Source organism: Panthera tigris, chromosome A1 (assembly GCF_018350195.1).
Source record: "Panthera tigris isolate Pti1 chromosome A1, P.tigris_Pti1_mat1.1, whole genome shotgun sequence".
NCBI classification, from domain to species: Eukaryota; Metazoa; Chordata; class Mammalia; order Carnivora; family Felidae; genus Panthera; species Panthera tigris.
In genome coordinates this window covers 206,752,417-206,780,061 of record NC_056660.1, presented here as the reverse complement: position 1 = coordinate 206,780,061, position 27,645 = coordinate 206,752,417, and the positions used below count along the sequence as shown (strand labels likewise).

Below are 27,645 nucleotides of genomic sequence, written 5' to 3'. Positions count from 1 at the left end.
ATTACACTTAAAAATTTTTTTTTAGTTTATTTATTTTGAGAGAGAGAGAGAGAATGTTCGCATGAATGCGGGAGCAGCAGAGAGAGAGGGAGAGAGACAATCCCAAGCAGGCTCCATGCTCTTAGCTAAGAGCATGGAGCCTGACGCAGGGCTTGAACCCATGAACCGTGAGATCATGACTTGAGCCAAAACCAAGAGTCAGACGCCCGACTGACTGGGCCACCCAGGTGCCCCTATAATTACACTTTTAATAAGTGCATTGTGGTACTTAAAAGTCATTGTTTTTTTCATTAGCATTTTGTACTTTGTCTAATATTTAAATATGACATACTTTAAACTTTTTCCTGAAGTCTTTCTCTTCTTTTTCCTGCTTTTTTAGCTTCTTGGGGTCTTTTTCTTCTGTCTTAGCCTTGGCTCCTTGACTAAGATGGCAGAACACACATAAAACAACACTTAGTTTAGTTTGAAAAGAATAGTGTACAACAAAGACTTCATCCATCACTTAACAATTCTGTTAAATTTTGTTTTTAGTTAGTTCCCTTTCTTAGAAGTCTAGTACATTCATTGTAGTAAATGATAATATTTCATACACGGAAGAGATTCTTCACAAGAATATAGTTAAAGTGGAAGTAGTGATTACTTATGTTGAACCACTGAAATGACTGAGGTATAGTGTAAACATGCTTACACATCAGAGGTTCCATATAATTCAACCTGTCTATTGTCAAACTCCCTATATATTTTCAGCCCTTCCTAGGTAATTACGTGGCCTGGCCAATGTCATAGAAGAGGCTTTTTGAAAAATAATGTTTTTTAAAAAATTGATTTTTATGTCTTGAAAAGTTTATCTATTTAAAAATAAAAAAGTTTAAAATTCTAGTTGAATTTTCTTGAGCAGTTTTTCATATCTACTTAAAATGGAGCCAGGCTGGCATCTCATAGACACCAAATGGACTCCAGCTGATTGTCATTAGAAGGGTGAAGAAGCCAAAGATAGTGATTCTCCAGCCTGGACACATATAGGATCACCTGAAAGTTTTAAAAAAGTACCACTACTTATATCTAATTCTTAGAAATTCTAATTAAATTAAATACATTCTAATTAAGTAGAACTGAGTGAGGTCTAGATACTGACATACATACTTTATAGCTCCCCAGATAATAGTAATTTGCATCCAAGGTTGAGGGACATTTGCTAGGGCTGAATGTCTATGTTAGGGAAAGGTTGGGAATCTCTGAAGGAGGGAATTTTAAAATCAGAATTTTTGTGTATAATGAAAAATTCTAAACACTGATATTAATTATTATCTGGCTTACCTAAAATAAAGTTTTGTTTGCAACTGATTTATTGAAAATGTTTGATTCTTTAACTTTCGAGTCTTGGGATTTAGTTCATCTACTGTGAAATGGATTAGCACATTATCCTTCCTTGGGTTCTGTATCCTTCCTCAGTTTCTCCTGTCTTATGGTCCTCTGGGCAGTAGTGGAATTGCTGTCCCAAATCAGCACTTTGGAGCCATCAGGACATACACGAGTGTTCAAAATGCCCCGTGAGCTCTCTTTGAAAATACCTTACTGAAATTTAGATTTAGCTAAAAATAGAATATTCTGTTAGAGAACATAAAATAGTCTTAAAGTCTGAAAATAAGCAGCAGTAAGGAAAACGGTACCTTTTTATCACATCAAGTTTAACCAGCTGGGGTTTATTCTACTTGAAGAAAAGGTCCAGTGCATAACCAGGTACCTAGAGAGCTGTTTAATGGAATGTGGTGGCATTTTTACAGGAATATAAAACAGAAAAATGCATTTAAAAATGTCAGGGATAGAAGTGACTTCCCAATGGTGAGGAATTTTCAAACCGAACATATCACTGAAGAAGATTAGATTTTCCTTCCAGAAAAAAGGAGAACAATTCTCTTTTCATCTTGCATGTTTGTTTTGCCTGTGGAACTTGATCTTCACATAGAAATGATAGCATATTCTCCCTTCAGTTTCTTTGATCTTGAAACTTTCATTCAGTAAAATTAGCTTAACGGTGTTGGTAAAAAATAAATGCAAAATGAATACATGCTTATGCACTCTTGCAGCATAGCTTAGAAGACGCTATGTATTGTCACCTGTTTATGTCACTTTCAGCCTTTAACTAATCAAGGCCAAGATCTTTTTATTCATCCTTTTCTCCTGAGAAAGCTACAGACGTGTTCTTGCTTTCATACACAGTATGTATCAGCTCATCGCTTGTGTTTAGTGGAATATAGAAAAATCTTACCATGTTATTTCCTATTTCAAAAGAAGTTTCTTTTTTTAATTTTTTTAACGTTTATTCATTTTTGAGAGACAGAAACAGAGTGCAAATGGGGAGGGGCAGAGAGAGAGGGAAACACAGAATCCAAAGCAGGCTCCAGGCTCTGAGCTGTCCGCACAGAGCCCGATGCAGGGCTCAAACTCACGGACCGCAAGATCATGACCTGAGCTGAAGTCGGATGCTTTACCGACTGAGCCACCAAGGTGCCCCTCAAAAGAAGTTTCAAAAGAGACTCCTTTTGTACTAACTGATCTTAACAGATTTTCATACAGTTTTAGCCTAAAATGAAATTGAAACCTTAGGTGAGCTGAAGAATGTCACTATTCACCTTGAACAGTTTTTTTTTTTTTTTAATTTGAATGGAACCTTTGAGAATCTGATGCTTTTGTGAAAAAGAGACATAACAAAGTCCTTTTAAAACACAAATCATTTTTTTTCATAAAAGGAAAAAAATCTTGTGGAGGACAGAAGAGATTTGAAGAAGTTAGGTGTGGGTTGAGACATAAACTAAGAAGTGCATTCAAGACAAAAAGCTTTTAGGAAAAGGGTAAAAATAAAGGGAGGAGATGAATTGGTGAGATCAGTCATGATCAGGCTCTCAAATATTTCCCCAGTGAATGAATATTTGAATGAATAAATGAGTGCAGACATCAGTGAGTCACAGGGCAGGGGATAATCAGGGGACCAGCAGCAGAACTACTGGGAGAGGGGGAGGGGAAGAGGGAAAAGCAAGGGAGGAGAAAGGAGAAGGGGGATCAGGGCTCTCCACCCACAAATGGAGCAGAACCCTTAGAGCTTGGGTCAGAGAGAGGACAGAGCAAACAGGAGCGAACACAGGAGATCCATAACCCACTGGGGTTTTATTCTAGTTGAATTTTCTGGAGCAGTCTGATTTCTGTCTCAAAATGAGGACATTTTAATTACCTCAGCTCTGCTGGTGGAGCAGGGAAATCAGACGCATCCACATCATCATAAACTTCATCTCCCATGTCTAACAAAAGACAAAATACCAAATGTTGAAACACTTTAGGTTTGAAGTTTTAAAATTACTATTATTATTATTATTTATTATTATTTTTTAATTAAGTAGGTGCTACATCCAACATGACCCCGAGATCAAGCGTCACATACTCTACTGACTGATCCAGCCAGGGACCCCAGTTTGAATTCTGATATGAACATTCAGTCATGTTTTTAATTTAAAGATTTTTCTTTCAAAGACAACAAAATAAGTTTCCCTGTGATCTCTGTACATTTCTCCTGGAGGTAGTGTCTATTCCTTCAAAGGGAGAGGTTCTTCTCTCCCTAGATGCTTCTGTTAAATGTCCCTCAAGAAAGCCAGTGACCATGGTTGTAACTAGCATCACCAGGATAAGTCCCCCCAAAACAGTGACTGAGATTATTTGAAGATCCACACTTGTGATGAATGGAAGATAAGTAGATTGCTGACAAACAAATCAATATTACAACCCATTGGCAGTAGGCAATAGAGATTGAAATCAAGATTCCTAGGGGATTTAGGATGCTAAGATAATATATATTATTTTATTTATATGTGTGTCTTTGTCTATGCCTGTCTATCTGTCCATCTGTCTATCTATCTATTTATCTATCCATCCATGTATCATTCTTTTTTATTCACTGATCTGCTTGCTCCTTATTAACTTTTAATTTATAGCAATATTAGGTGTGGTATCACCTTAAAATAGAAAGAATATTTCTGTTAATAAGACAGAGCTGGTACCAGCAGGTATTGAGAACCAGTATTGGTGGAAAAGTGGCAATGACCTTAACGAGTACCAATCCATAGATACTTTTCTTCCTTCTAGAGCTCTTGTTAATAAAGTCAGGAGGATTGCTTCCTCTTTGTACCTATTGAGTTGCTCCACAGCAAATTAAGCTGAAGAGATGAGTTGAAGAGAGTAAAATGTTTTAAGGAATGATTATCATAGAAAGTTTAAATGCTCTCTGCTAGTGGCAAGGATCTAAATTCCTTTAAGAATTCCTCCTCTATCTGTAATGTAGACAGTATATACATATATGGTATATACATATACTACACACACATGTGTCTGTGTGTGTATTCCTCCCCCCCCCCCACTCAGGTAATTAATTTCACAGCTATGTGAAGAATCCATAATTAATATATAAAAATATGACATATCATTGGTTTCCAGAATGGGAAATATTACTGTTCCATGCACACGCACTTAAAACACACTTGAGAACAAAAGAAAATGAAAAAAAAAAAACATAGTTTTTACTTAACTGATCACATTTGTTTCATTTTATACTTATCCTTTGTGGAGCTAAGATTCTTGAATGCTTTTTTTTAAAAAAATTTTTTTAACGTTTATTTTTATTTATTTTTGAGACAGAGAGAGACAGAGCATGAACAGGGGAGGAGCAGAGAGAGAGGGAGACACAGAATCTGAAACAGGCTCCAGGCTCTGAGCTGTCAACACAGAGCCTGGACGTGGGGCTCGAATTCACGGACCGTGAGATCATGACCTGAGCTGAAGTTGGACGCTTAACCGACCAAGCCACCCAGGTGCCCCACTTGAATGCTTTTTGAAAATTATACATTAAGATATAAGCTCATTATTAGCTATTGATCAACTTTTATTAGTGCCTTACATACTTTCATATTGACAACTGAACACGAGGTCAGATAACCAGTTTGGAAAAAGAGATTATCTGTGTGTTTAGTTTTCTCTTTCAATTTATTTGTAAATTCAAATAAACTTTTTGAAAGCCCCTGAATATTCTTATGAGACATTTTATTTTGTTCAAAGTGAATTTAAGAAAAATCTTTTAAAGTTCTGTCTCAGATCTTTAAATTAAAAAAATAAGCTGACGGAAACTGTACAAAGAAGAAACTGTTTTATATTTAGCAGTGGAAGAATTTCCAAATACAATATAAATGATACATTTTAAAAAAATCAAAGAAATTTAGATTTAGAAGGGCCTTGGTGGCATATAATCTGGTATAATTTTAGAAATCATTGCGCAGAGGCCCAATATATCAAGCTCTACTGAATTGGGGTGGATAAGAGATGGGAAATATCGATGTCCATCCCTGCCCACTTGTTTATTTCTCCTTCGTGACCCCTATGACTGGGTGAACTGTTTAAAAACCATCAAGATGAAAAATTCTCCTCTTCCCACTCTTTCACTGTTGAAGAACTGTGGAACAGTTACTTGACAGCTTTACACAAGTTATTTTTTCCAGAGTCAGAACTTTAATCCAGACACCATGACTATATCCAGTGCCTTCCCACCACCCTATCTGCAAAAAAAAAAAAAAGATATAAAATATATACTTAATTTTTGTTACTTACCCAATTGTTTAGGAGGAGCAGGAAAACTGGAAAGAAAATGAGAACACATTTATAATCAGACCAATCTAAACACAGAAATTGAGTCCTTTATCTAGGGATAGGCCTGAACAAGTAATAGCCCGGAGGCTTATAAAGGCCAATTAATCCATTGACTATCATTCCTTTCTCATCCTCCATTTTTCCACAGAGTTTCAGTTTCTGTCCATCAATTTGGAATTTCATGAGACTTTTTGTTTTTAAACTCCAATGGTGGACAAAAAAGTCAACAGTCAAGACATTCAGTGGTTTATTTTGCCCATGGCCATTGGACCAGTATTTTCAGATTTGTCCTATGAGGTTTGGGCATATTATCACATCAGACTAAAATAAATGGACTCAGTGTTTTGGAGTCATCGTGGCATAGCTCAGGCCAAAAGCTTTTACTTGACTAAAGGAGTAGAAATAGAGAGCTGAAATCAACAAAGGTCATAGGACTCTTTGCATGACCACGTTTTCCCAATATATGTACCCAAACAGGAGAATGGTGAATAAGAGAGGAATATCCACCAAAACTAGAGAGGGGGAGCTTATTAATAGAAGTGATCCTAATAGAAATTAGGACTGGGTGGCATTTAGTTGCAAAAGAAAAAGACCTTTGCTTTTATTACTTTTTGAACTTTAAACACACACATAAACACACATTATTGGCAGAATGGTGCACAGTTACACTGAAGTGTGAGAGGTCATTAGTTCAGATGATTTAAAATCAAAATTAGGAATGTGCAGGTGGAGCAGGAAAAATAATCTCTGCTTTTATTTCTAAGTAATGTCTGCATTTGAATAATTCTGCATCAAGAGAGGATTTATTAAAAAAAAGAGGATTTGTTATGTTTACTTATAATTTTGAGTGTCCTGTTCACTAACTGTTGTTTTAGGTTTCACAAAAGAGTTTATAATGAGGAATTCTATGTGGAATTAACATTTTAGAAGGACTGTAATGAAATATGGAGACTCTAAATTTAACTACAAACACTTTAAATACTGTATTTAGAGAAAAGAAATTCCAAATTGCATCCTTATTTCCAGAAAACTAATTTTTAAAAGAGAATGTATATTTTGAAGAGTAGTCACTATATTATATAACGTGGCATTGGAATTGTGAGCTTTTAGATATGATGCTGCAGTTAAAAAAAAGTCCTACTCAATGGAGTGTATGTGTATGAGTGTGTGTGTGTGTGTGTGTGGTGTGTGTGTGTGTGTGTTCATTTGTGTGTCTTATCTGTGCATGTTTGTAGGGAAAGCAAAATATATCTTTGAACCATATGACAATTTTTGAAGACTTTGTGCTCTTCTGTAAATGTAAATGTCTGAGTGTAAGGGTGACACAGTAAATAAGGCTCAGATGACTAATGGAAAATAACACTGAAATCACTTAAGCCTGTCAGAATTTGGTTATTGGTTATAAAATATTAGTAGCATTTGATTAAATTAATATTAGTGTAGTTATTGTGCACTGGATTTGGTTGGTTGACTCTTACGATGAACCTTCATTATTGTCTGACTCAGAGACTTTAGGTTTCTCTCGTATACTTTTCTTTTTGTCATCTTTTCCCTTTAACATCTTCAAAATCCCCCAGGACCACGAATTACTCTTCTCTTCAACCTGTAGTGTGGAGCTTAGGAGCATGCAGGCATTGATCAGAATGGAATAATCAGCGGAACACGAAGACATTGGGTGGACATTCAGATTTTTTATAACTATACTGCATTGATCATGCAGGCAGGAAGTTACTCATTGTAATCAACAAGATGATGCTTTCAGGTTTATAGGCCTCAGTCTTTGAATACTGCTGCTGCTAGGTTAAGTAGTAGGTAAGTTACTTTTTTTCTATTTAGTGAAATTTCTTTTAGTTTTAAAATAGAAAGCTAAGTCAAAATTAAGTTTTAGACATCAATTTTGCTTTACGTTATGTTTAAAATTAAGTAATTAACAGATCTTAAAATTTAAAATATGCCATTATAAAAGTTTAAGCAAGTACAGAATTAAGTCTTATACTGGTTTTGCCACAGATAGCAGATGGTCTCAGTGCATTTGGATTGCCTGTAACTATGATCATTATATGGAGGATAGCCATGCATCAGATAAGCTCTCCAGAGATTACTGATTGATAAATAAATGATTGGGAAGAGTTTCAAAAAGAATCTACAGCATTGGTAATTCTTTATTCCTTTTTCATTTCTCTTTTTTTGTTGGGGTTCTTTCAAACAATATACCACTTCATCTGAAGTGTTGTGCAATTATACTTTCTGACTTAGGACTGCTGTTAATTAAACATTCAAATAATTTTTGGTGTTATAATAAGGAACACTATATTTTGCTTTTTATTCTAACCAGAAATCAACATTAAATTTCAGTGTATCCAAAAATTTACAAGGAAGCAATTCACTGATTATTCTTACCCATCATCAGTATCTTCCTCTTCGATCCCATCGTAAATATCATCATCTGGGGGAGGTGGGAACATCCCTTCATGTGGATTGGCCAAGGGGAGAGAATCTTGTTAATTTTATAATTTTGTCAGGTAATAGTCACTCAAATTTGATAGTAAATCCGCCTTATTTAACTGCAGAAAACGTTTCTTAATAACCATGTAACTAAAAAATAACTTTATGTTCCTATTCTCACATAGATAGTAGGTAAATGAATTTTTTTTGTTGAATATTTTTAAAGGAATTCTTAGAGATGAAATTTAGTGAATGTAGAAAGAGTGCCGAGCTTTGGAGATAAAAGGGATGGGGAAGAATAAATATGAGAAAAAAAATTAAATTGAATAGAGTGTAGAGTTAAATACTGTGGAAAAGAGGAGGGAGGAGGCGATAAGAAAATTTTAATTAATAGTGAGGAGACATTCAGGAAAATATACTGATCAAGATATAAGTGAGGGAAAACAAACAGAATGAAAGGTGAATTTGTGAATATTGGTAGCAGCTCTGGTTCATTTAATCAGAGTGATATTTTAAGGGCTAAACCCTTTGTTGTAAACCCTTAGGAACCTTGCTGTTTGACAAATATTTATTTAACAAGTGTTTATTGAATACCTCCTCAATGCAGAAATATGTACAAAGAACTTGAAATCTGACTTTTAGGATGAGTATTTTAGCACTGTAAATTAGTGCTAAAGGTATTAGTAAAATATCTTTATTTTGGTGATGAGCAAATGAGGAGTCTTTATACGTTATCATCCGAATAAGGATACTTCTGCAAGTGAAGGGGGACGCTATTAATAACTGTGCTCAGACAACTGGCATAAATTAAGATTGCCCTGGGCACGCTGGAAATGGAGTCACCCCATGACCCATAACAAACGTGGAAGAGAGAAGTGACTTGGTTAGGGTCACTCAGTGACCAGGACTGGAATCCAGGTCACTGGCTTCCAGTCCAGTGGTCTCTCTACCACTTAAAGATCTTCTTCATTATTTGCAGACAAAAGCATCTTGTAGTGATGACTCGAAGAAACTGCTGATAAAAGTTTGTGGCTTACCTCCACTTCCACTCTGACTGTGGCTAGGAAAAAAAAATAAATTAAATTAGCATATGAATTACGTAGCTATTGGGAAGAGAAGTACATGTATTGAACAGTTATACAAAAGAGAAATAACATTGCAGTTAAAAGTTACCAGAATGTTTTATGTGAAGAGGAAGAGACACTGTTCCTTATCACAATAGATGAGTAGTAACAAGGCAAAAACAAAACAAAACAAACCTAATAAGGATCAGATGAGTACTACATAAAGTTTTCAAAACAATGTTAATGTTTGCTTCTAACATTTCCCATGAGGTAGTTTTTAGCTTATACTTTATTGCACCATTCCGTACATGGATAGATTTATGAAAAACAACCAACCAACCAACAGTATTATTCCAGGAATCATACAAAGCCATTAGTTTTTTAATGCTTTTTATATTTTACTTATTTTGAAAAAGAGAGAAACAGCATGGAGGAGGGACAGAGAGAGGGAGAGAGAATCCCAAGCAGGCTTCATGCTATCAGTGCAGAGTCGGATGTGGGGTTCAAACTCCCCTCACAAACTGTGAGATCATGACCTGAGCCGAAATCAAGAATCAGATACTTAACCGACTGAGCCACTCAGGCGCCAGGAACCATTATTGCATTCAATTCAATTTTCTTTTAATATGTTATTGCCAGAGCATTTAACTCTTAGCCCAGTAGCATTATATTCTTTTTTAAAGGGAGAATTTCTAAAAAAATGGAAATCTTACTCATGAAATATTATTCTTATTATTACATATAATGTGGCCCTGATTTTCTAAATTCAGATTGCCTGTACTTTTTGTTTATTTCTAGAACATTCTATATTTTCCCCATTAAAATTTTTTTGATGTTTATTTATTTTTGAGTGAGGGAGAGAAACAGAATGAGGGGTGGGGGAGGAGCAGAGAGAGAGGGAGACACAGAATCCGAAGCAGGCTCCAAGCTCTGAGCTGTCAGCAGAGAGCCCAACGTGGGGCTCAAACTCACAAATTGTGAGATCATGACCTGAGCCGGAGTTGGACAATAAACCGATGGAATAACCCAGGCATGCCTATATTTTGCCTATTTTATAATCATCTATTTTCTTGCCTCAGTCTCCCACTAAAATGTGAGCTGTGCTACAGCAAAGGAAGAGTAGATTGTGAGAACTGGAAAAATCTCAGAAGCCTGGTTTAATCCCCTTGTTTTGCAGAAAGGAAATGAGAAATGGAATGACTTGACCAAACTCACTTCTAATTAACTGAAGAGCTGAGATAGGAACCTTGGTGCCCTGCCTTCCTGTATAGTGTTGTTTTGTCTATACCTCACTGCACTCCCTGTAAGCACCATTTTTGACCTTTGGATAATCTGCCTCCAACAGGTATCAGTCTGATATTACAACCATACATTATTAATTATACACTCATATCTGATTCTTCAATCTTAAGGTCAGAGTAAAGGAAATTGGCCTGACACAGATCTATGGGTTAATTTAGAAATAAAACCTGCCCTTACTAATGGAACTCTGTAGCAAAGCATGCTATAAATGTCCTAATATATAAATAAGGAGTTGATTTTTGATGAAGTTTAAGTATATTCTCCACTTGCTTGCATACTGTTTTCACATTCATTTTGTCTGACACTTCCCTTTGAGCATGAAGCAAGCAGTCAGGATTATGCGAAAACTTGCAGTTTTGGTTGGCTGCCACTCCTGGCAAATAGAATTCATCCTGGACAATGAATACCAATCTCATACCAATCCCCAAAGAACAGGGTTTTAATAATCAGGAGCAAAGCTGCCTCACATCATTTTCTTTTTAGAGCAATTCTTCAATTTCCTAGACTTGTCTGTTTGGAATTCAAAGCACTTACCAGCTGAAGTGGAGGTAAGGAGAGGAGAGGGTGAGAAAGAAGGGAAGAAAACAAGGGAAGGAGAAATGCAAGGAAAAAGGTTGGGGAGCAGGCAGAGAAGCAAGCTTGTCACGTGATGGGGAAGTATGTGTGTGTGTAATCTCCTTTTCTTCAAGGCCTCGTTAGTTATTACAGAAATTGCTTTAGTTGAGAAAAAAAGGAGAAAGACAGCGGTCGGGACCTGTGTTTCTAAGCCTTTTGTCTGCTCACAGAGTCTGAAGTTCGAAGTCAGTTCCCCCTTCTCTGGAGGAATAAGGGAGAGCAGGGTGTGGGGACAAAGGGGGCTTCTGGAGAAGGGGAAAGAGGGGATGGTGCTTTCTCCAACTCTAGCTGGGGCAGCTCCCGGCTGTCCTCAGCATCTTTCCTTGTTCTACTGAGGACAAAGCCTGTTCTGTTGTGAGATCTCACAGGGAACAGCTGTAGCTTCAAAAAAAGAAAAAAAACACTTGTGTTTTCATTTTCTCTTCTTTCGTTTTCTTATTAAATATGCATACGGGGGTGGCGCCTGGGTGGCTCAGTCAGTTAAGCATCCGACTTTGGCTCAGGTCGTGATCTCACCGTCCGTGAGTTCGAGCCCCGCATCAGGCTCTGTGCTGAGAGCTCAGAGCTTGGAGCCTGTTTCAGATTCTGTGTCTCCCTCTCTCTGCCCCTTCCCGCTCATGCCCTGTCTGTCTCTGTCTCTCAAAAATGAATAAACGTTAAAAAAATTAAAAAAATATGCATCCCGGCTGCAAGATGCTAGTATATTCTCTGGGGCTATATTTGTTTAAGATATTGAACATTAAAACCATGCACCTCCTCCAGCTCCATTTCATTAAATGGAAGATTCTTTTTCTACTGCATGCTTACTAATCAGAGCATGTTTAAGAGTTGTTGTCTGTATGGACTCGATACAATGGAAAAAGTAATAGTATTAATTAGGGGAAATAGTTGCCACTTACGGTTAAATAATATTTCATTTTAAGAACATCACCCCTTTTCACGGATTTATTATTTTTTCTTGAGTTTGTATATCATAAATATGTATTTATTAATATTACTGGGGTTCTTTACTCTCAAAATATGAGAATTTTTTTAAATAAATAAAGCTAAAGTATATACATTGATAACAGACATGGAATGACATACGCATGTACAGGAAATTTTGTACGTCTCAGAATATGGCCTTTTAAAACTTTGACCTCAAAACTGGCATTTACAAACCCCTACACTAGGTCAGAGTGTTTCTGATTACTAGAGCCAATTTATGATCTGTAAACTCCAGGGTACACGTGGCATGTTTTGATATGTGTTGCATAATTTATGGAGTATTTATTAAATGTACCACAAATTGTGCAACACATATCAAAACACGTTGAGAAGACATTGCAGGTCTATTTAGAAAGACAAAACTGCCAGAAAGCAACATGACAAATTTAACTGATGACATGAAGTGAGCAACTACAGGAAGGAAATGGAATTCTTCCTACATTTTATAAGTGTATTACTATTTTGATCATTTCACATTTTAAAAATGTTTGATAATTGAAGCATTTTTTTTTGAACTTTGAGTTATGAAGAATGCAGACCCATTTTTACCCAAGTGAAGAGCTAGCCCAGATTGTGTGTTTTGAGATCACAGTGGATGTTTCCCAATTCTACAAAATGGGCACAGAAAACAAGGATTCTTAAGTGGGCTGGAGATTTTCATCTTCCTTTACCTTCAGCTTGAAGGGGTTATGGATTTACCAAGAAAAGGGAGATATTGGAGGGAGGAAGGAATGAAAGAAGGAAAATGGAAAAGCAAGAAGAAGAAGAAGGGACAGGGAAGACCAGAGCTGGGAAAAGGAGCCAGAGAAGGAGGGATGGAGAAAGGCAGTTGAGGAACTGAGAAGGGAAAAGATGGGAAGAAAAAGTGCATGGGAGATAGCCAATCTCCCCTCCTGCCTCCTCCAGTAAGGATGTCTTGTGTTCGTCTGCCCCAGGAAGACGTTCCCATAATTCCTACAGGGAAGGGCATTCCAATCTACTGGAATGAATGGTCCAGGAAAAATAAATTGGACCCTTTGCTGATTCACAGGGATCACAGAGAATTGAGCTTTTGCTTTTTATGTTTAAAATTTCCTTTTTAAATGTTTATGTATTTATATTTTTTTGAAAGAGAGAGAGAGAGAGAGAGAGCATAAGCAGGGGACGGGCAGAGAGAGGGGGAGACACAGAATCCGAAGCAGACTCCAGGCTCTGAGCTGTCAGCACAGAGCCCGTCGTGGGGCTCAAAGTCAGGAACCATGAGATTATGACCTGAGTCGAAGTTGGCCGCTCAACCGACTAAGCCACCCAGGCACCCCTTACGTTTTTACGTTTAAAGAGCAAAGTAGGGGGGTGCCTGGGTGGCTTAGTTGGTTAAGCGTCCAACTTCGGCTCAGGTCACGATCTTAGGGTTCATGGGTTTGTGCCCCGCACTGGGGCTCTGTGCTGACAGCTCAGACCTGGAGCCTGCTTCTGATTCTGTGTCTCCCTCTCTCTCTCTGTCCCTCCCCTGCTCATGCTGTCTCTCTCTGTCTCTCAAAAATAAATAAATGCAAAAAACGTTTTTTTAAAAATAAAGAGCAAAGTAGAGCTGTATTAAAATTCATTCTTTTTTCTGTTATGTTTTCAAATAAGAACAACAAATACATTTAGACTCAGAGATTTCAGAGCAAAAATTTTTATATTTTTAGAGCTGAATTTTATATCTCATGCTTCATGTTTTTATGAAATCATATTTACTTTAGGCATAGCCCTAAGATCAAATCAGAATGATTATTATTAAACAGCATTTTGGAATGCTAACACATTTGGCAAGACCTGGCAAATGGACTATTCTTTTTTAAGTAGTATTTGATACATACAACCAAAGAGTAAAGTAAAAGACTACAGAGTTTTAAATTTTTTTTAATATTTATTTATTTCTGAGACAGAGACAGAGCATGAGCAGGGGAGGGACAGAGAGAGAGGGAGACACAGAACCAGAAGAAGGCTCCAGACTCTGAGCTGTCAGCACAGAGCCCAACGCGGGGCTCGAACTCACAAACCATGAGATCATGACCTGAGCCAAAGTCGGTCGCTCAACCGACTGAGCCACCCAGGCGCCCCAAGACTACAGAGTTTTAAATGACCTTTCACCCCTATTGGAATACCTGTAGCTGTAAAATGGTATTCAGGGATAGCAAGCAGTAAGAGACACGGAAGGTAAAATTTTAGGATCTTAAAATACATCATCTCTGACGAGCCAGCAGTCTGATGTGTTTTACAATTTGTATTTGTCCATACCTGCTAATATCATCCTGCTCTGCGACATCATCATATACCTCCTGGTCATCTCCAATCGGTCTTGATGAAAGAGCACCGAGAGAACTTTTCTTCAGCCTCAGGGAGTCATAGTCAATCTCCACGGCAGTTGTTTTAATATAGCCATCTACCGAGAGGAAGAAGGATTTATTGTCAGGCAACTGTAGTTTCAATATCTCAGAGTTGTAGACAGAATATCAATTGCACATCTGCACATCTTTCCCTTCATTTCTTTGCTTGCACTCCTGATTTATAGACTTCCGACGCAGACACATTTGACTGGACTTCGTCAGTCTTATGCTGTTGTGGTTTGGGATAAGCCTAGAGTCTATTTTAAAGATTCCACAGTGACTCACAGGACTCATTTTTTCACCTTTTAACATCAGTGAGGAAACCAATGCTCTTTGTTTCTCCCTGGAATAAAACAAATATTTACACTGTTCCCCAGTAAAAAGACAATGCAGATGAAATGAAGATATGTCAATGTCATTTTCAATCTTCCTATTTTTGTCCACCCTGTAAAATACTCCTAACTTAACAGAATGTCTTAAAAAAAGAAAACAACAACAACAACAACATTTGGAGATGTCATAGGAAAATTTGTACTCACATGACCCCCTGGCGGTTCTGCCCAGCCATTTTCCTTCAGGGTTGTCTGTGATGCGGATTATTTCAATTTGCTCTCCTTGCTTGAAGCTCAATTCATTCTTTCCTCCTTTGACATCACAGCAAGCTTTTGCTTGATGGATGACTTGAATAGGGCCTGTTAGCTGCAAAGAAGGGGGGACATCACAATAGGCTTCCTTACTCTTCGGAAAATCTTTTAGGAATGGAGTTTTGAAAGCAACTTGCCGACCAGCCTATTTACAACATTTATGGTTTGAATTAGACACTGAAGGTGAATATCATCTAACGAATGTTCTTATAAGACGTGGTAGGGGAAAATCACAGTGGTGAGGCAGAACCAGCAAAGAACAGGTAAGCATGTTCTTGGGGTCCAGGAGAGAGTAGCAGTCATCTGTTGACCTTAGAAATCTGTGAAAGGCTTGCAGAGGAAGCCACTAATAACGGAATACGATTTATGTAAGACAATACACACTGGATGCCATGGCTTTTATGGGATATGATGGTGGTCTGCTTGGTAGATGGAGGTTTTTCCATGTTTGCATTGTGTAGTTATTCTGATGGTTATTTTCAGGCTTCAAACAGCAAAGGGAAGGGAAGATGGTGAGTGGTTGTGGGCTACACTTATGGGAAAAGCATTTTCTTTTTTTCTTTCTTTCTTTCTTTCTTTCTTTCTTTCTTTCTTTCTTTCTTTCTTTCTTTCCTTCTTTCACCTTGCGGTGTTGTCTGTCTATAAACTTAGAGTAGACATTACCTGCTATAAACAAGATAACATTCTAGAAATAGCTTTGTAAATAAAAAATAGCAAACAAGTGTTATGTGAAGTTTTAACTTTTTATTTATTTTACTTTTTAAAATGTTTATCTATTTATTTTTGAGAGGGAGGGAGGGAGAGAGAGAGAGAGTACAAGCATGAGCAGGGCAGACAGAGAAAATTCCAAGCAGGCTCCACACTGTTAGCACAGAGCTCAGAGCAGGGTTCAATCCCACGAACTCGTGAGATCGTGACCTGACCAAAAATCAAGAGTCGGACACTTAACTGACTGAGCCACCCAGACGCCCCTGTTATGTGAGGTTTTTCAACTTAATATCCTGGATAGTATAGTGGTTTCTTGACAGCAGAATGCAGTACTCCTCCCTTGTCTGTGGTTACATTTTCTGGGGTTTCAGCCACCCATGGTGCACCATGGTCTAGAAACAGATGATTGCCCTTCTGGCCTATTGTCAGAAGATCAGTAGTGGCCTAATGCTATGTCATAACGCCTAAGTCATTCACCTCACTTCATCTCATCAAGTGGGAATTTTATTGTCTCACATCATCATAAGAAGGGTGAGTGGAGGACAGTAAGATATTTTGAGAGAAGCAGATGGACCACATTCAATAACTTTCACTACAGGAGAGTGTTACAATTGTTCTATTTTATTGTTAGTTATTGTTCCTTTCTTCCTGTGCCTAACTTATAAATTGAGCTTTATCATAGGTATATGTGTGTAGGAAAAAACATAGTATATATAGAGTTCAGTACTATCCATGTTTTCAGGCATCCACTGGGGGTCTGGAAATGTATCCCCTTGGATAAGACGAACTACTATAATCTAGTTTAGAACATGAATCCTAAACTCCTAATCCTAAATGTGTATCTTTCCAACATAATTTCTTAGATCTTTCGATATGCAAATATGCATTGTGATTTTTGAAGTTCTGCCTCATTTTATTGAACTCATGATGCTATGAATTGTGAGACATATCATCAATTTCGTATCACTGAGAAACAGCTTAATTTAAATTATGTTACACCAATGATGTTAAGATGCATTATTTCAGAATTTTAAAATGTGAAATATTTTATACTTTAGAATTAATGAAATATGGTGCTGTGTAACAGTTCTCACATTTAATTTCTTTAATTTTAGCATGTATTAACATTTTTGTGGAAGGAATATAGCTTGTGAAGTCCTAGTCTTTACAAACCTTGAATTCATATTTTAGTGGTATGATTTCCATACTGTATTTTTTCTTACTAAGAAATTTTATTTGAGTGAATGAGTGAAACAATGCAAAATTGATTTCTCCAAAGGAAATGCAAGAAAAAACTTCACGTAACTCTTTCAAAATTACAAAGTACCTTCCTAAAAATGTGTTATGAAAAATTTTTTAAGTTTATTTATTTATTTTGGGGGGGGGGGGCGGCAGAGAGAGAAGGACAGAGAGAATCCCAAGCAGGCTCTGCACTGTCAGCACAGAGTCCAACATGGGGCTGTAACTCACAAACTGTGAGATCATGACCTGACCTGAAAGCAAGAGTCAGACACTTAACTGACTGAGCCACGCAGGTGCCCCTGTTATGAAGACTTTTTTTAAGAAATTAATTTTTCATATTTGCCACTTGGAATATATGAACATTGGTACCCATACGTCTGTATGAGTTAAATGTCTTAACATTCATATTTATTCATACCTAATTTTACTTATATATAGTAGGCTTTTTCAAAATTTAATGAGAACTTTGGTAGATATAGTGCCTTATGTACATTATTTTATTTAATTCCACAACAAACTTTCAGGAGAGATACCATTTATTCTAAGAATAAGAATCTGAGATTCAAAGACATAAGAATCTGAGATTCAAACAAGTTTAATAATATGCCCACAATCACATAATTCACATGTACAACTGGAATTTGAATCCACATCTGTCCACTTGACTCTAAGCTGCTTTATGTTTTTCTTGCACCATGCTGTTGAACCTTTCTTTTTTTTTTTTTTTAATTTTTTTTAACATCTATTTATTTTTGAGACAGAGAGAGACAAAGCATGAACGGGGGAGGGTCAGAGAGAGAGGGAGACACAGAATCTGAAACAGGCTCCAGGCTCTGAGAGGTCAGCACAGAGCCTGACGCGGGGCTCGAACTCACGGACTGCGAGATCATGACCTGAGCCGAAGTCAGACGCTCAACCGACTGACCCACCCAGGCGCCCCGAACCTTTCTTTTAATACAACAAATATACTGGGGAGTTATATAGAAATCAAAATTTTTATAGCTGAAACCATATATTAAATGTTCCAGGGGAATTAAATGTTTAAAAGAACCTTGACATGAGTCTTTTTTATAGTGAAGAATAGTTCGGTAATACAGTCACCTTATATATAGCTGACACACCAGACCCATGCCAGATGGGCCATATCATCAAAGACGGTGTAGACAAAAGAGGATAGCCTACAAGCTTAGTGATGGTGGTAGAAATTTGAAATCAGGGGTCCGAAAAGAGAGAGGTCAGAAATCTAGGTGGGAAAAGAGGGATGGGAAATAGCGGGTATCAGAAGTCAACAAGTACATAAGCTAGAAATAAAGGCAAAAATGTAAGTCAGGTCTAGATACCAGCAGTGGGAGTAGTTCATAGAAACTTTATTCTGAGACAGGTCTGATTCATCCAGAGACATTTACGTCCCTTATACCATTGTGATACCTGCCTCAAGGATACTTACGTGTGTGGTCCAAGCTCATAGTATAAGTAGGTTAATAACAAATATGAAATCTTGAGAGCCAAGAAGCGTTTGAGCAATGAGTATTCACTCACTCAATCAACAGAAAATTTCCTGGGTGCCCACTAATCATAAGCCACCATATTTTATCATATTACATTTTTAGTGCAGGGATAAGGAGGCATATTGGGTAAGATAATTACTGTTATGAAGATAGTTACTTTTTAAAATTTTTTTTTAACGTTTTATTTATTTATTTTTGAGACAGAGAGAGACAGAGCATGAACGGGGGAGGGGCAGAGAGAGAGGGAGACACAGAATTGGAAGCAGGCTCCAGGCTCTGAGCTGTTAGCACAGAGCCCGACGCGAGGCTCGAACTCATGGACCGCGAGATCGTGACCTGAGCTGAAGTCGGACGCTTAACCAACCGAGCCACCCAGGCGCTCCAAGTAGTTACTTTTTAAGGAAACAATAACTAAGTAATTCTCCCACCATGTAAGTTTTCAAGAATGGTGTGGTGCCCCTTTTGCGTGAAAATCATAAAGAGAGATCACTCTTTTTTTACCCATCAGCAAGCAAGCTCTTACTTTAAATTTCTTCTTTATTTCTTGTTCTTTCTTTTCTCGCTCTTTCTGTTCCTTTTTCTCCAGTTCTAATCTCTTCTTTTCCTCCTTTTCCCTTTTTTTCTCTCTTTCTTTGGTTGCTTCTCTGTGGATAAAAATTGTTAAGTTGTTTTGGCACTTGCGAGCATTGATGTGTTATGGCTCACATATCCAGGAGACAGTATCTCAAGTATAGACGAAGGTGAAAAGCCAGGAGTTGTCAAAATTACTGAGCGTGTGAGATTGTTCTTAAAACCAGTAGGAGGCATACAAGTGGGGATACCTGCCAAAGGCTCTGTTTCCACTTACACCCTGTGCCAGCAAGCGGAAGACACTGCATATATATAAAGACCCTGTTCTTTCTGCATATGGGCATGAATAGAATTGATCTCTGCCCCCCCCCCCTTCACGTGCATGCACTCCCAGGTACAGGGCATGCACATGGACATACATGCAAACCTTAGCTCAGAAACTTTAGTGAGAATTCATTGCTTAAGAACTAGGTAGAGCAAATTAAGATATTTGAATCAACAAGAGAGAAAATAACATATTTCTTTCTCCTTTCACTCATTTTCCAAGAAATTTCTTAGTCCTGGGCTATGGGGAAGCCTGTTTTGGAGCTATTCTTTTAAACATCTTTCTGCTGTAGCAGGTTGACACTTTGTCATCTGATGCTGTGGTAAATTATTTCTCAGAGCACCCTGGTGAGGTGGAGCACTGCCTCGATGGGGGAGTTGTAACATACAAATGAATTCATTTGCCCAAGGACACACTGAGAACAAGAAATACAGATTCCTAGCTCCGTGATTCCCTGCCTGTGGTCTATCCAGTAGCTGCAAGTCTCTGGCCTCTCACAGAACAACATTTTTAAGAGTCTTCCATGAAATTCTTAGGCAAATAAAGAATCTTTAGTCCTTTGTATTGAAATAAAGGTTATCATTATATGCCAGTCATTTGAACAATAAAGCTTTTTCCTCTTAGTGTTGAATATCCATCTATTCTCCCTCATACAAATCATAATATTCATTTTAGGCAGAAAAATCACGGTAAAAAATGTAACCCATACATGTCTTCATAGGTTTCTCCTTCACTGTCTTGTTCCTGCCAAGAAAAACATTAATAATGATTAATTTTAATTCCTAAAAAAGGGAACATACACACATTACATTGATCAAATACGTAGTAAAACAATCATAAATGTAAGTGTATGTAAATTTGTCTTGCTTAAAATATTTTTTCCCTTAAAGAGATACACTGGAAAAGTAAGCACAAAAAGATCTTATTTTATATTCTGCTATATAATTCAGATGTCCAGCCAGACTTAAGTTTACGTTCAGTGCTAAAAAATTACTGTGAGTCAATGTAATGTTTGGTGTTTAATGTCCCAAGAATTTTAGATGAAGTAATATTATAAATTGAAAAATATCATTATTACCCATAACAATTTTGATTTGCTGGTTTATATCAATAGAACATAAATCACAGGAATGGTTAAATATTTTAGTTAAGCAATATAATATAAGAAGGGGGAAAAAAAACTGACCTCATCTAGGTTTCCAGTACCTAAAATGTTTTAAAAAAAGAATAAAATTCAATATACTTTAATTAAAAAGCAGTTTACTACAGAATTATTAGACATAATCTATCCAAAACTGTTCATAATCTAACACAACTTCTGCTCTATAAAACACATAGAAGTACAAAATAGAATATGTGGTTTAGATCTTTACTATGGCCTCTTTGATACTTATAATTTAATTGTAAAACCATTTCATTGGCTTTCATAAAATAACACAAAAGCCAAAAAATAATGAAGACATTTTAACCTCTTTGTGAAAGGCATGCACATTTGCTTTTGTGGGCTAATGTGGAACAAAGGTATTACCAGAAAATCACAACTGGTTTGTTCTTTTTGACTTATTTGTTCCCAAGGATTTGTTTCCATGTATCAAGCAAATAAAGTTAATTAAGTTTTTTTTTAAACTGATAGCTTCTTCTTCTTCTTCTTTTTTTTTAATGTTTACTTATTTTTGAGAGAGAGAGAAAGAGAGCACAAGCAGGGGAGGGGCAGAGAGAGAGGGAGACACAGAATCTGCAGCAGGCTTCAGGCTCCAGGCTCTGAGCTGTCAGCACAGAGCCCAATGCAGGGCTCAAACCCACCATGAGATCATGACCTGAGCAGAAGTAGGATGGACGCTTAACCCACTGAGCCATTTAGGTGCCCCAAAGTTAATTTTTTTAAAAAAGATCCTTTACTATCCAAGTGTTTAGTAGTATCACCTAATTATTAGATATTAAGACATAATCTAGAGCAACAATAATAAAAACAGTGTGGGGTTGGTACAGAAACACATAGACCAATGAAATACAGCAGAAAACTCAGAGACGGATGCATAAATTTACGTATACTCTTTCATACACATGTATTGCCCACACAAATACACACACATACGTGCATAGACATATACACACCTGTAGAGTTAATGGAATATAAAGATGGCATTAGAAGTTATTGAGAAAATGATGGATTTCGGAATATGGTAATGGGAAAAATGGTTCCCTAGGTGAGGCAATAAATCTGGATTTCTACTAATTCCTCAAAGGTGGACTGCAAATATAAGGAGAAAAGACTCAAATATAAGGGATAAAGTTCATAGAATAAAGAGGAAGATAATAGTTTTATTTTTTAGGGATAGGACTCCTTAAGTAAAACTTTAAAACAAATTACAATGCAGAGTTTAATTAATTTGATTATATCAAAATTTATTTATGTTCGGTGATGGGAAGCTTGGGTTAATTGACAATGGATAGGATGAGAGAAGATAGTTGCAATTTCTGCAACCGACATGAGATTAATATCTGAAATACAGAGGAGCTCCTGAAAGTCAGCCGGGAAAGGATACCAACTCTAAGAAAAAAGGGGTCAAAGGATATGAAGTGGCAAGTTACAGAAGAGGAAAACACAACGGCTGATACACAACTGAAGTACCCAGACTCAACTGCAAGCAGAGATATGAAAATGAAGTGAGATATTATTTTATACATATAAGACTCAAAACAATTGGAAAGCTAAATAATACCAGGCACTGTTGAAAGGTAGGCATCTTGGAATCTTCATGCCCTGCTGATGTGAATACACACAGATGCAGCTTTTCTGGAGAGCACTCTAGTCCTAATTCCATAGTACTAGAATATTCCATGAATATTCCATAGCTTACAAACAGCCATTCCACTACTAGATATATATACTTTAAAGAAAGCCTCTTGGAGGTCCACATGGAAATACGGACCAGAATGTACACTGAATTATTATTTGTAAGTACCAGTGAACTGGAAGTAAAATGCAAATGCATAGGATACATACCATGGAGTACTATACAGTAGTTAACAAATTAAATATACATATAGCAACATGGGTGGGACCCGTAAAACATATTATGCTGAGTGTAAAAAAAAAAAGAGCAGAGTGAGTTCTAACATACTGTTTATGTAAATTCAAATATATACACACATACAACAGTATGCAAAGAATATGTACAAACAGACACACACACACATTAAATGTATTAAAATATTTGTCTCTGGTAAGGGAAGCAGAGGAAAGGGAAGGGATCATGGAGATAAAAGGGAATACACACATAAGTAAAACAAGAGAGTGGTTTTGCAGGGACCAGTGATGACAATGGCCCAATAATGATCCTATCCAAATGATTAACTCACACTTCTGTATCTGAGGTAACAAATAAATAAATAAAATATCTTTGTGCCTCTTACCATCAGAGTGCATGACACTATCTTGATTTTCTTCATTTACAGTGCTTCTGAAAACAAGAAAGAAGAAAAAGTAAAAATGGAGCAAATAGGTGCTCGCCGTACAATGAAAAAGGAAAAAGACTAAAAGGATCATATTTTAAATTATTCTTTTGTCTTTAACTTCAGCTCTGATTTAAAACTTCAGAAGTTATTAGAATGGGCTTTAGCCTCATATTTATGCTGCTACTGAGGCAAAAAAAAAAAAAAGAGAATAGGGGAGATTGAGGACAGTTCTGTCCATTCACAGTGGACACATATAATCAATCCATTGCCTCAGGGTAGTAATATGTCTTCTGTTAAAATGGAAGTATATAAATAATTCAATTCTGGGATTCTGAAGGCATTTGACTGTTTTTATGGTATAGATGCCAAAGAGAATCAGTTCTGATCCTTGACTCCTTCTTTCCAGAGGTTCTCCTTCTGGCTTTACTTCCATCATTTGTGTCTTGGACTCTAAGTGCCACTGCACTCCAATTGCTCTTCACAGTTATCAGTACCTGGGCCCCACAAATCCCTAATGATTGATGGAACCATCTATATTTTCTATTTTTTATGCTCAGGTTGATTAGCATAGCTGGAGAAAATTGCCATTTCACTGATTCTGGATATTACAAATAATTGACATTCGATCTCAACTTTATCCTCAACACTCTTCTGTAATTTCATATACCTTGTCCTAATGAACCTTCTTTCCCATCATCCTTCTCAAAGGCTATTCAAAACCGTCACTACTTTTCTTAAATCTCCTGTCCCTCTCATCTTCCCTATAACCAGATGATCTTGTTTCTTATTTCACAGATAATAGAGCAAGAAAATATATTCTCTTTAGAAAATATATTCTTAAGAAAATATATTCCTTTAACCCAAACTTATGCTTACCTGCTATCTACCAAAGTTCCTTCCACCTGTGTTCTGTATTCTATCTAAATTATCAGTGTTTTGCCCCATTTCTTTCTTCTGTGTGTCATTGTATCTTTTATATTATTATTACTATTCCTCTACTTTCATTTCCCATTCCTAAATATCTCATACTTTGCTTTCTCTCTCAGCCCCAGTTACTCTCATTCATAAAGTCCAAAATCTTCTCTTCACCTTTCTCAATTCTCCACATTACCACAGATACAGATAGTCCTCTCTTTCCCAGTCAACATGGAGAAGGCTGTATGGGCTCACAGACTTGACTTCTTTTTCTCTTGCTCATTTCTTCATGACTACCCTCTGGCTTCTTTTGCCAATCCTTCGCTGAAACCACTCTTAAAGAACTTACTTACCAAATCCACTGGATACCTCTCCATGATAATCTTACATGATTACTTTGTGGCCCTTAACAGTATTGGCCATTTTGCTTTCCTGGAGTCTCTTTTGTTTCCGTAAGAGATCTCTCCCGGCTCACTTGTGTTTCTAACCACCATCCCACAATTTCCTTTGTGGGTTTACTTGCCTCTGACTTCCCCCTTTAAGTGATGATATTCCTTTGTGTTCTGGTCTTGGTTTCCTTTCTTTTTCCACTCTACCCCTGTCCCTGAATGGCCTCACATATGCCCACAGCTGCACTTGTTCTCTTAGTGTTGGTGACTTCCGTATTGACATCTCCAGGGCCGGCCTCTCTTCCGAGTTTCAGACTCACATACACACATCTTGGATATTCCACAGCCAGTGCTACGTTAACATCGCAGAAACAGAGGCTTTCCTCTTCTGTCCCAGCACAAACCTGTTTTTCCTACTAGGTTTCTTATCTTAGTGAATGGCACCACGATTCCACATATCCACCTAAGCCTTAAAGGCATTCTCTTGCTCACTCTTCTTCAGTCCCTTACCAAATTAATCATGTTCTGTCAGTTCCATGTATTTAATGTCTCCTCTAATTCATGGCCCCACTCTCCATCTCTCTCCTCTTTCCTGGTGGACAGGGGAACAGAGTTCTATTATCTCTAGTGTGGGCTCTTGCAGTAGCCATCTGCCTTGGCTTCCAGTGATGAGCATTGCTCTCCGTCTTCTCCATCCTTACAGTCCCTCCTCCACACCACTTTCAACATTTTCTAATGCAGATGTGATCATATCACTCTCATGTTCACTACTCAAGCCACTTAAAGAACCCAAGAGATGCTGGTTACAAAGCCAACCCCATTGAAGGATCTGGGCTGGAAATGCCTCGTTATCCCTTAGATCATCAAACAAGCTCGGTGGGCACACTTGAGGCTCAGGAAGAATTGCCATAGATACGTGTCTCAGTCTCCACCCGGGATGGTAAACATATGTGGTCATCGATTGTTGATCCAATAAACTTACTTTTTAAACAAATTGAAATTTAAAAATTTAACTTATATATGCTTAGCTTTTAATTTAGGTTAAGTGTAAAGGCCCAATTAATCAATTCATTAACTTGATGATGACAAGACGCTTGTTTCCCTTAGTGATTTTTTTTTTTTAGTCCTTGAAAAATTCAGAATAAAATACAGAAATGATGAAGTAAGTCAAACCCGTGGTACAAAAATTTGTGAAACAAGTTTTACAGTCATGGGGACAATGAACCTACATTCAATATTATTTATTTATTTACTTATTTATTTACTTACAAATGTTTACTTATTTTTGAGAGAGAGAGTGAGAGAGAGAGAGAACACAAGAAGGGGAGGGGCAGAGAGAGAAAGACACAGAATCCTAAGCAGGCTCCAGGCTCCGAGCTGTCACTGCAGAGCCCAACATGGGGCTCAAACTCACAAACCGTGAGATCATGACCTGAGCTGACATCAGATTGCCAACTGACTGAGCCATCCAGGTGCCCCAGTGTTCAATATTTTAAATGTTTGTAATATTTAAGAGATTTGTTAGACTAGCAAATATTTAATTAGATGTGTCCAACTAAAATTTGTTATTTAGACTTTCTAGTGTAGTTGAAAAGTATGGATTCCTTGTGTCAATATTGAGTGTCAATGGCTTCTCATAACAAAAAAGGAGAGTCAACCAGACTTTACAGCCTCCTGATAAAAGAATATACCATCACCTAGGAAGTAATCTGACCAAAGAAACTAGAACTAAATTTGGTCAAGCTACCTTTACCTCCAACTACCAATTTATAGGAAATAGAGGAACATACAAGCTAAACTATAGGAAAGCATTCAGCAAGATCTAGACTATGGATAATTATAGTCCCCTCAAAGAGCTTGATTTCTTCAACAAATAAATTGCAATAAATAGATAAATATAGTTATAGAGGGTAGACTAGTAGCTTCAAAGAGAATTACCAACGTATAAGCCAATGAAAATGTGCAGACTTTATATGGATTCTTCTTCAAACAAATTTAAAAAACCATACACACACTCAATTTAAGAGACAACTGGAAATTTGAACATGGACTTGATTTTTATATTACTATATAAAGTCTAATTTTTAGGGATACCTACTAAAATATTTATGAATATTTGGTATTAGCTTCAAAATAATATGAAAGAGGGAAGTGGGTAGGGGTATTGATGAAACAAGACTAGTGATGAATTTATAATTGTTGAAGTTGGTGTAGGGGACATGGAGGTTCAGTTTACTCTTCTCTCTGCCTTTTACATATTCACCTTTTATAAGTTTTTTCAAACTAAATATGCTTCTTAAAAAATATAAGAAAAATCCCATAGAAAATACAAGTGAACATTTAAGAGAACTGGATGTGCTTTAACAGATTTGTAAGAGTCACTTAAGTTCTTGAGAGGATTTGTAGTTATTAAATTTGTTCAGTCAGGTTTTTGAAATGCTTAAAAAAATTCAATATATAGATTTATCCATGCAACATAAAACATGTAAGGGGGTAATTAAAACTAAAGTTTTTAACGTAAGTATCCATTTGAAAGAATTTAACCTGAGTTGTCTAATCATTAATCAATGATCCCCCTGAAAGTAATTGTTCTTATTAAATAAAAATTACTAGATGTATAAATAAGATAGCAAGTTATATTATGTGAACTTAAGTACCTAAAATAAATTAGACTTTTGCCTCATTAACTTTAATGAATTGAGTATTAATTAAAAGCACAAGACATAAATACCTTAGACGTCAAAATATATTGACATTCTACAGAATAAAATTTACAGCCCTTTCATGGTATACAAAGTTCTTATGCCCAGCCCTATTCTTTTACAGTTTTGTTTTTCCTGTTTCTTCTTCTTTTTTTAAAAAATAGTTTTTAATGTTTATTTTTGAAACAGAAACAGAGACAGAGGGTGAGTGGGGGAGGGGCAGAGAGAGAGGGAGACACAGAATCCGAAGCAGGCTCCAGGCTCTGAACTGTCAGCACAGAACCCGACGTGGGGCTTGAACTCATGAATCATGAGATCATGACTTGAGCTAAGTCAGACGCTTAACCAACTGAGCCACCCCAGCGGCTATTTCTTCTTCTCTCATCTTCTTTTCATGTATTAATACCGACTCACTCTCTGAACACTCTCTGGTTTCTTGTTGCTCTGTGCTTAGCTCGCTTTCTTTTCCTTTTCTAGGATAATCTTTCTTCTCATCATCTGCTTATGGCCCTCCTTCATCTTTAAGGCTCTGTTTAAACATTCCCTCCTCTGTGAAGTTATCTCTGATGCCTTAAGCCCACGTGGTTGCTGCTTCTATGTGTCATACATTGCTTCATTATACTGATTATTCTGTGTTACTATAATTATAAAGCAATTGCTTGCAAGTGTCTCTTCCTACTATGAGACTATAATCTCCTTGATGAAAGAGATTGCCACTTTGCTAGTTTATTATT

The 27,645-nt window shown here is 36.9% G+C and overlaps 1 protein-coding gene across 4 annotated transcripts in view; it reads right to left on the bottom strand.

Moving 5' to 3' along the window:
- Positions 1-27,645, bottom strand: part of FYB1 (FYN binding protein 1) — a 161,088-nt gene that overhangs the window by 14,485 nt on the left and 118,958 nt on the right. For 3 of the 4 annotated variants that reach the window (XM_015543518.2, XM_007095452.3, XM_042996164.1), the window contains exons 4-15: positions 22,864-22,910; positions 20,633-20,652; positions 20,156-20,190; positions 19,075-19,195; positions 14,989-15,148; positions 14,361-14,505; positions 9,168-9,190; positions 8,086-8,152; positions 7,164-7,301; positions 5,647-5,672; positions 3,230-3,296; positions 332-422 (exon numbers count right to left, since the gene is read on the bottom strand). In XM_015543518.2, coding sequence (XP_015399004.1) covers positions 332-422; positions 3,230-3,296; positions 5,647-5,672; positions 7,164-7,301; positions 8,086-8,152; positions 9,168-9,190; positions 14,361-14,505; positions 14,989-15,148; positions 19,075-19,195; positions 20,156-20,190; positions 20,633-20,652; positions 22,864-22,910 — 940 coding nt within the window. The remainder of the gene's footprint in view (positions 1-331; positions 423-3,229; positions 3,297-5,646; positions 5,673-7,163; positions 7,302-8,085; positions 8,153-9,167; positions 9,191-14,360; positions 14,506-14,988; positions 15,149-19,074; positions 19,196-20,155; positions 20,191-20,632; positions 20,653-22,863; positions 22,911-27,645) is intronic. The other variant, XM_015543519.2, reaches the window with a different exon arrangement.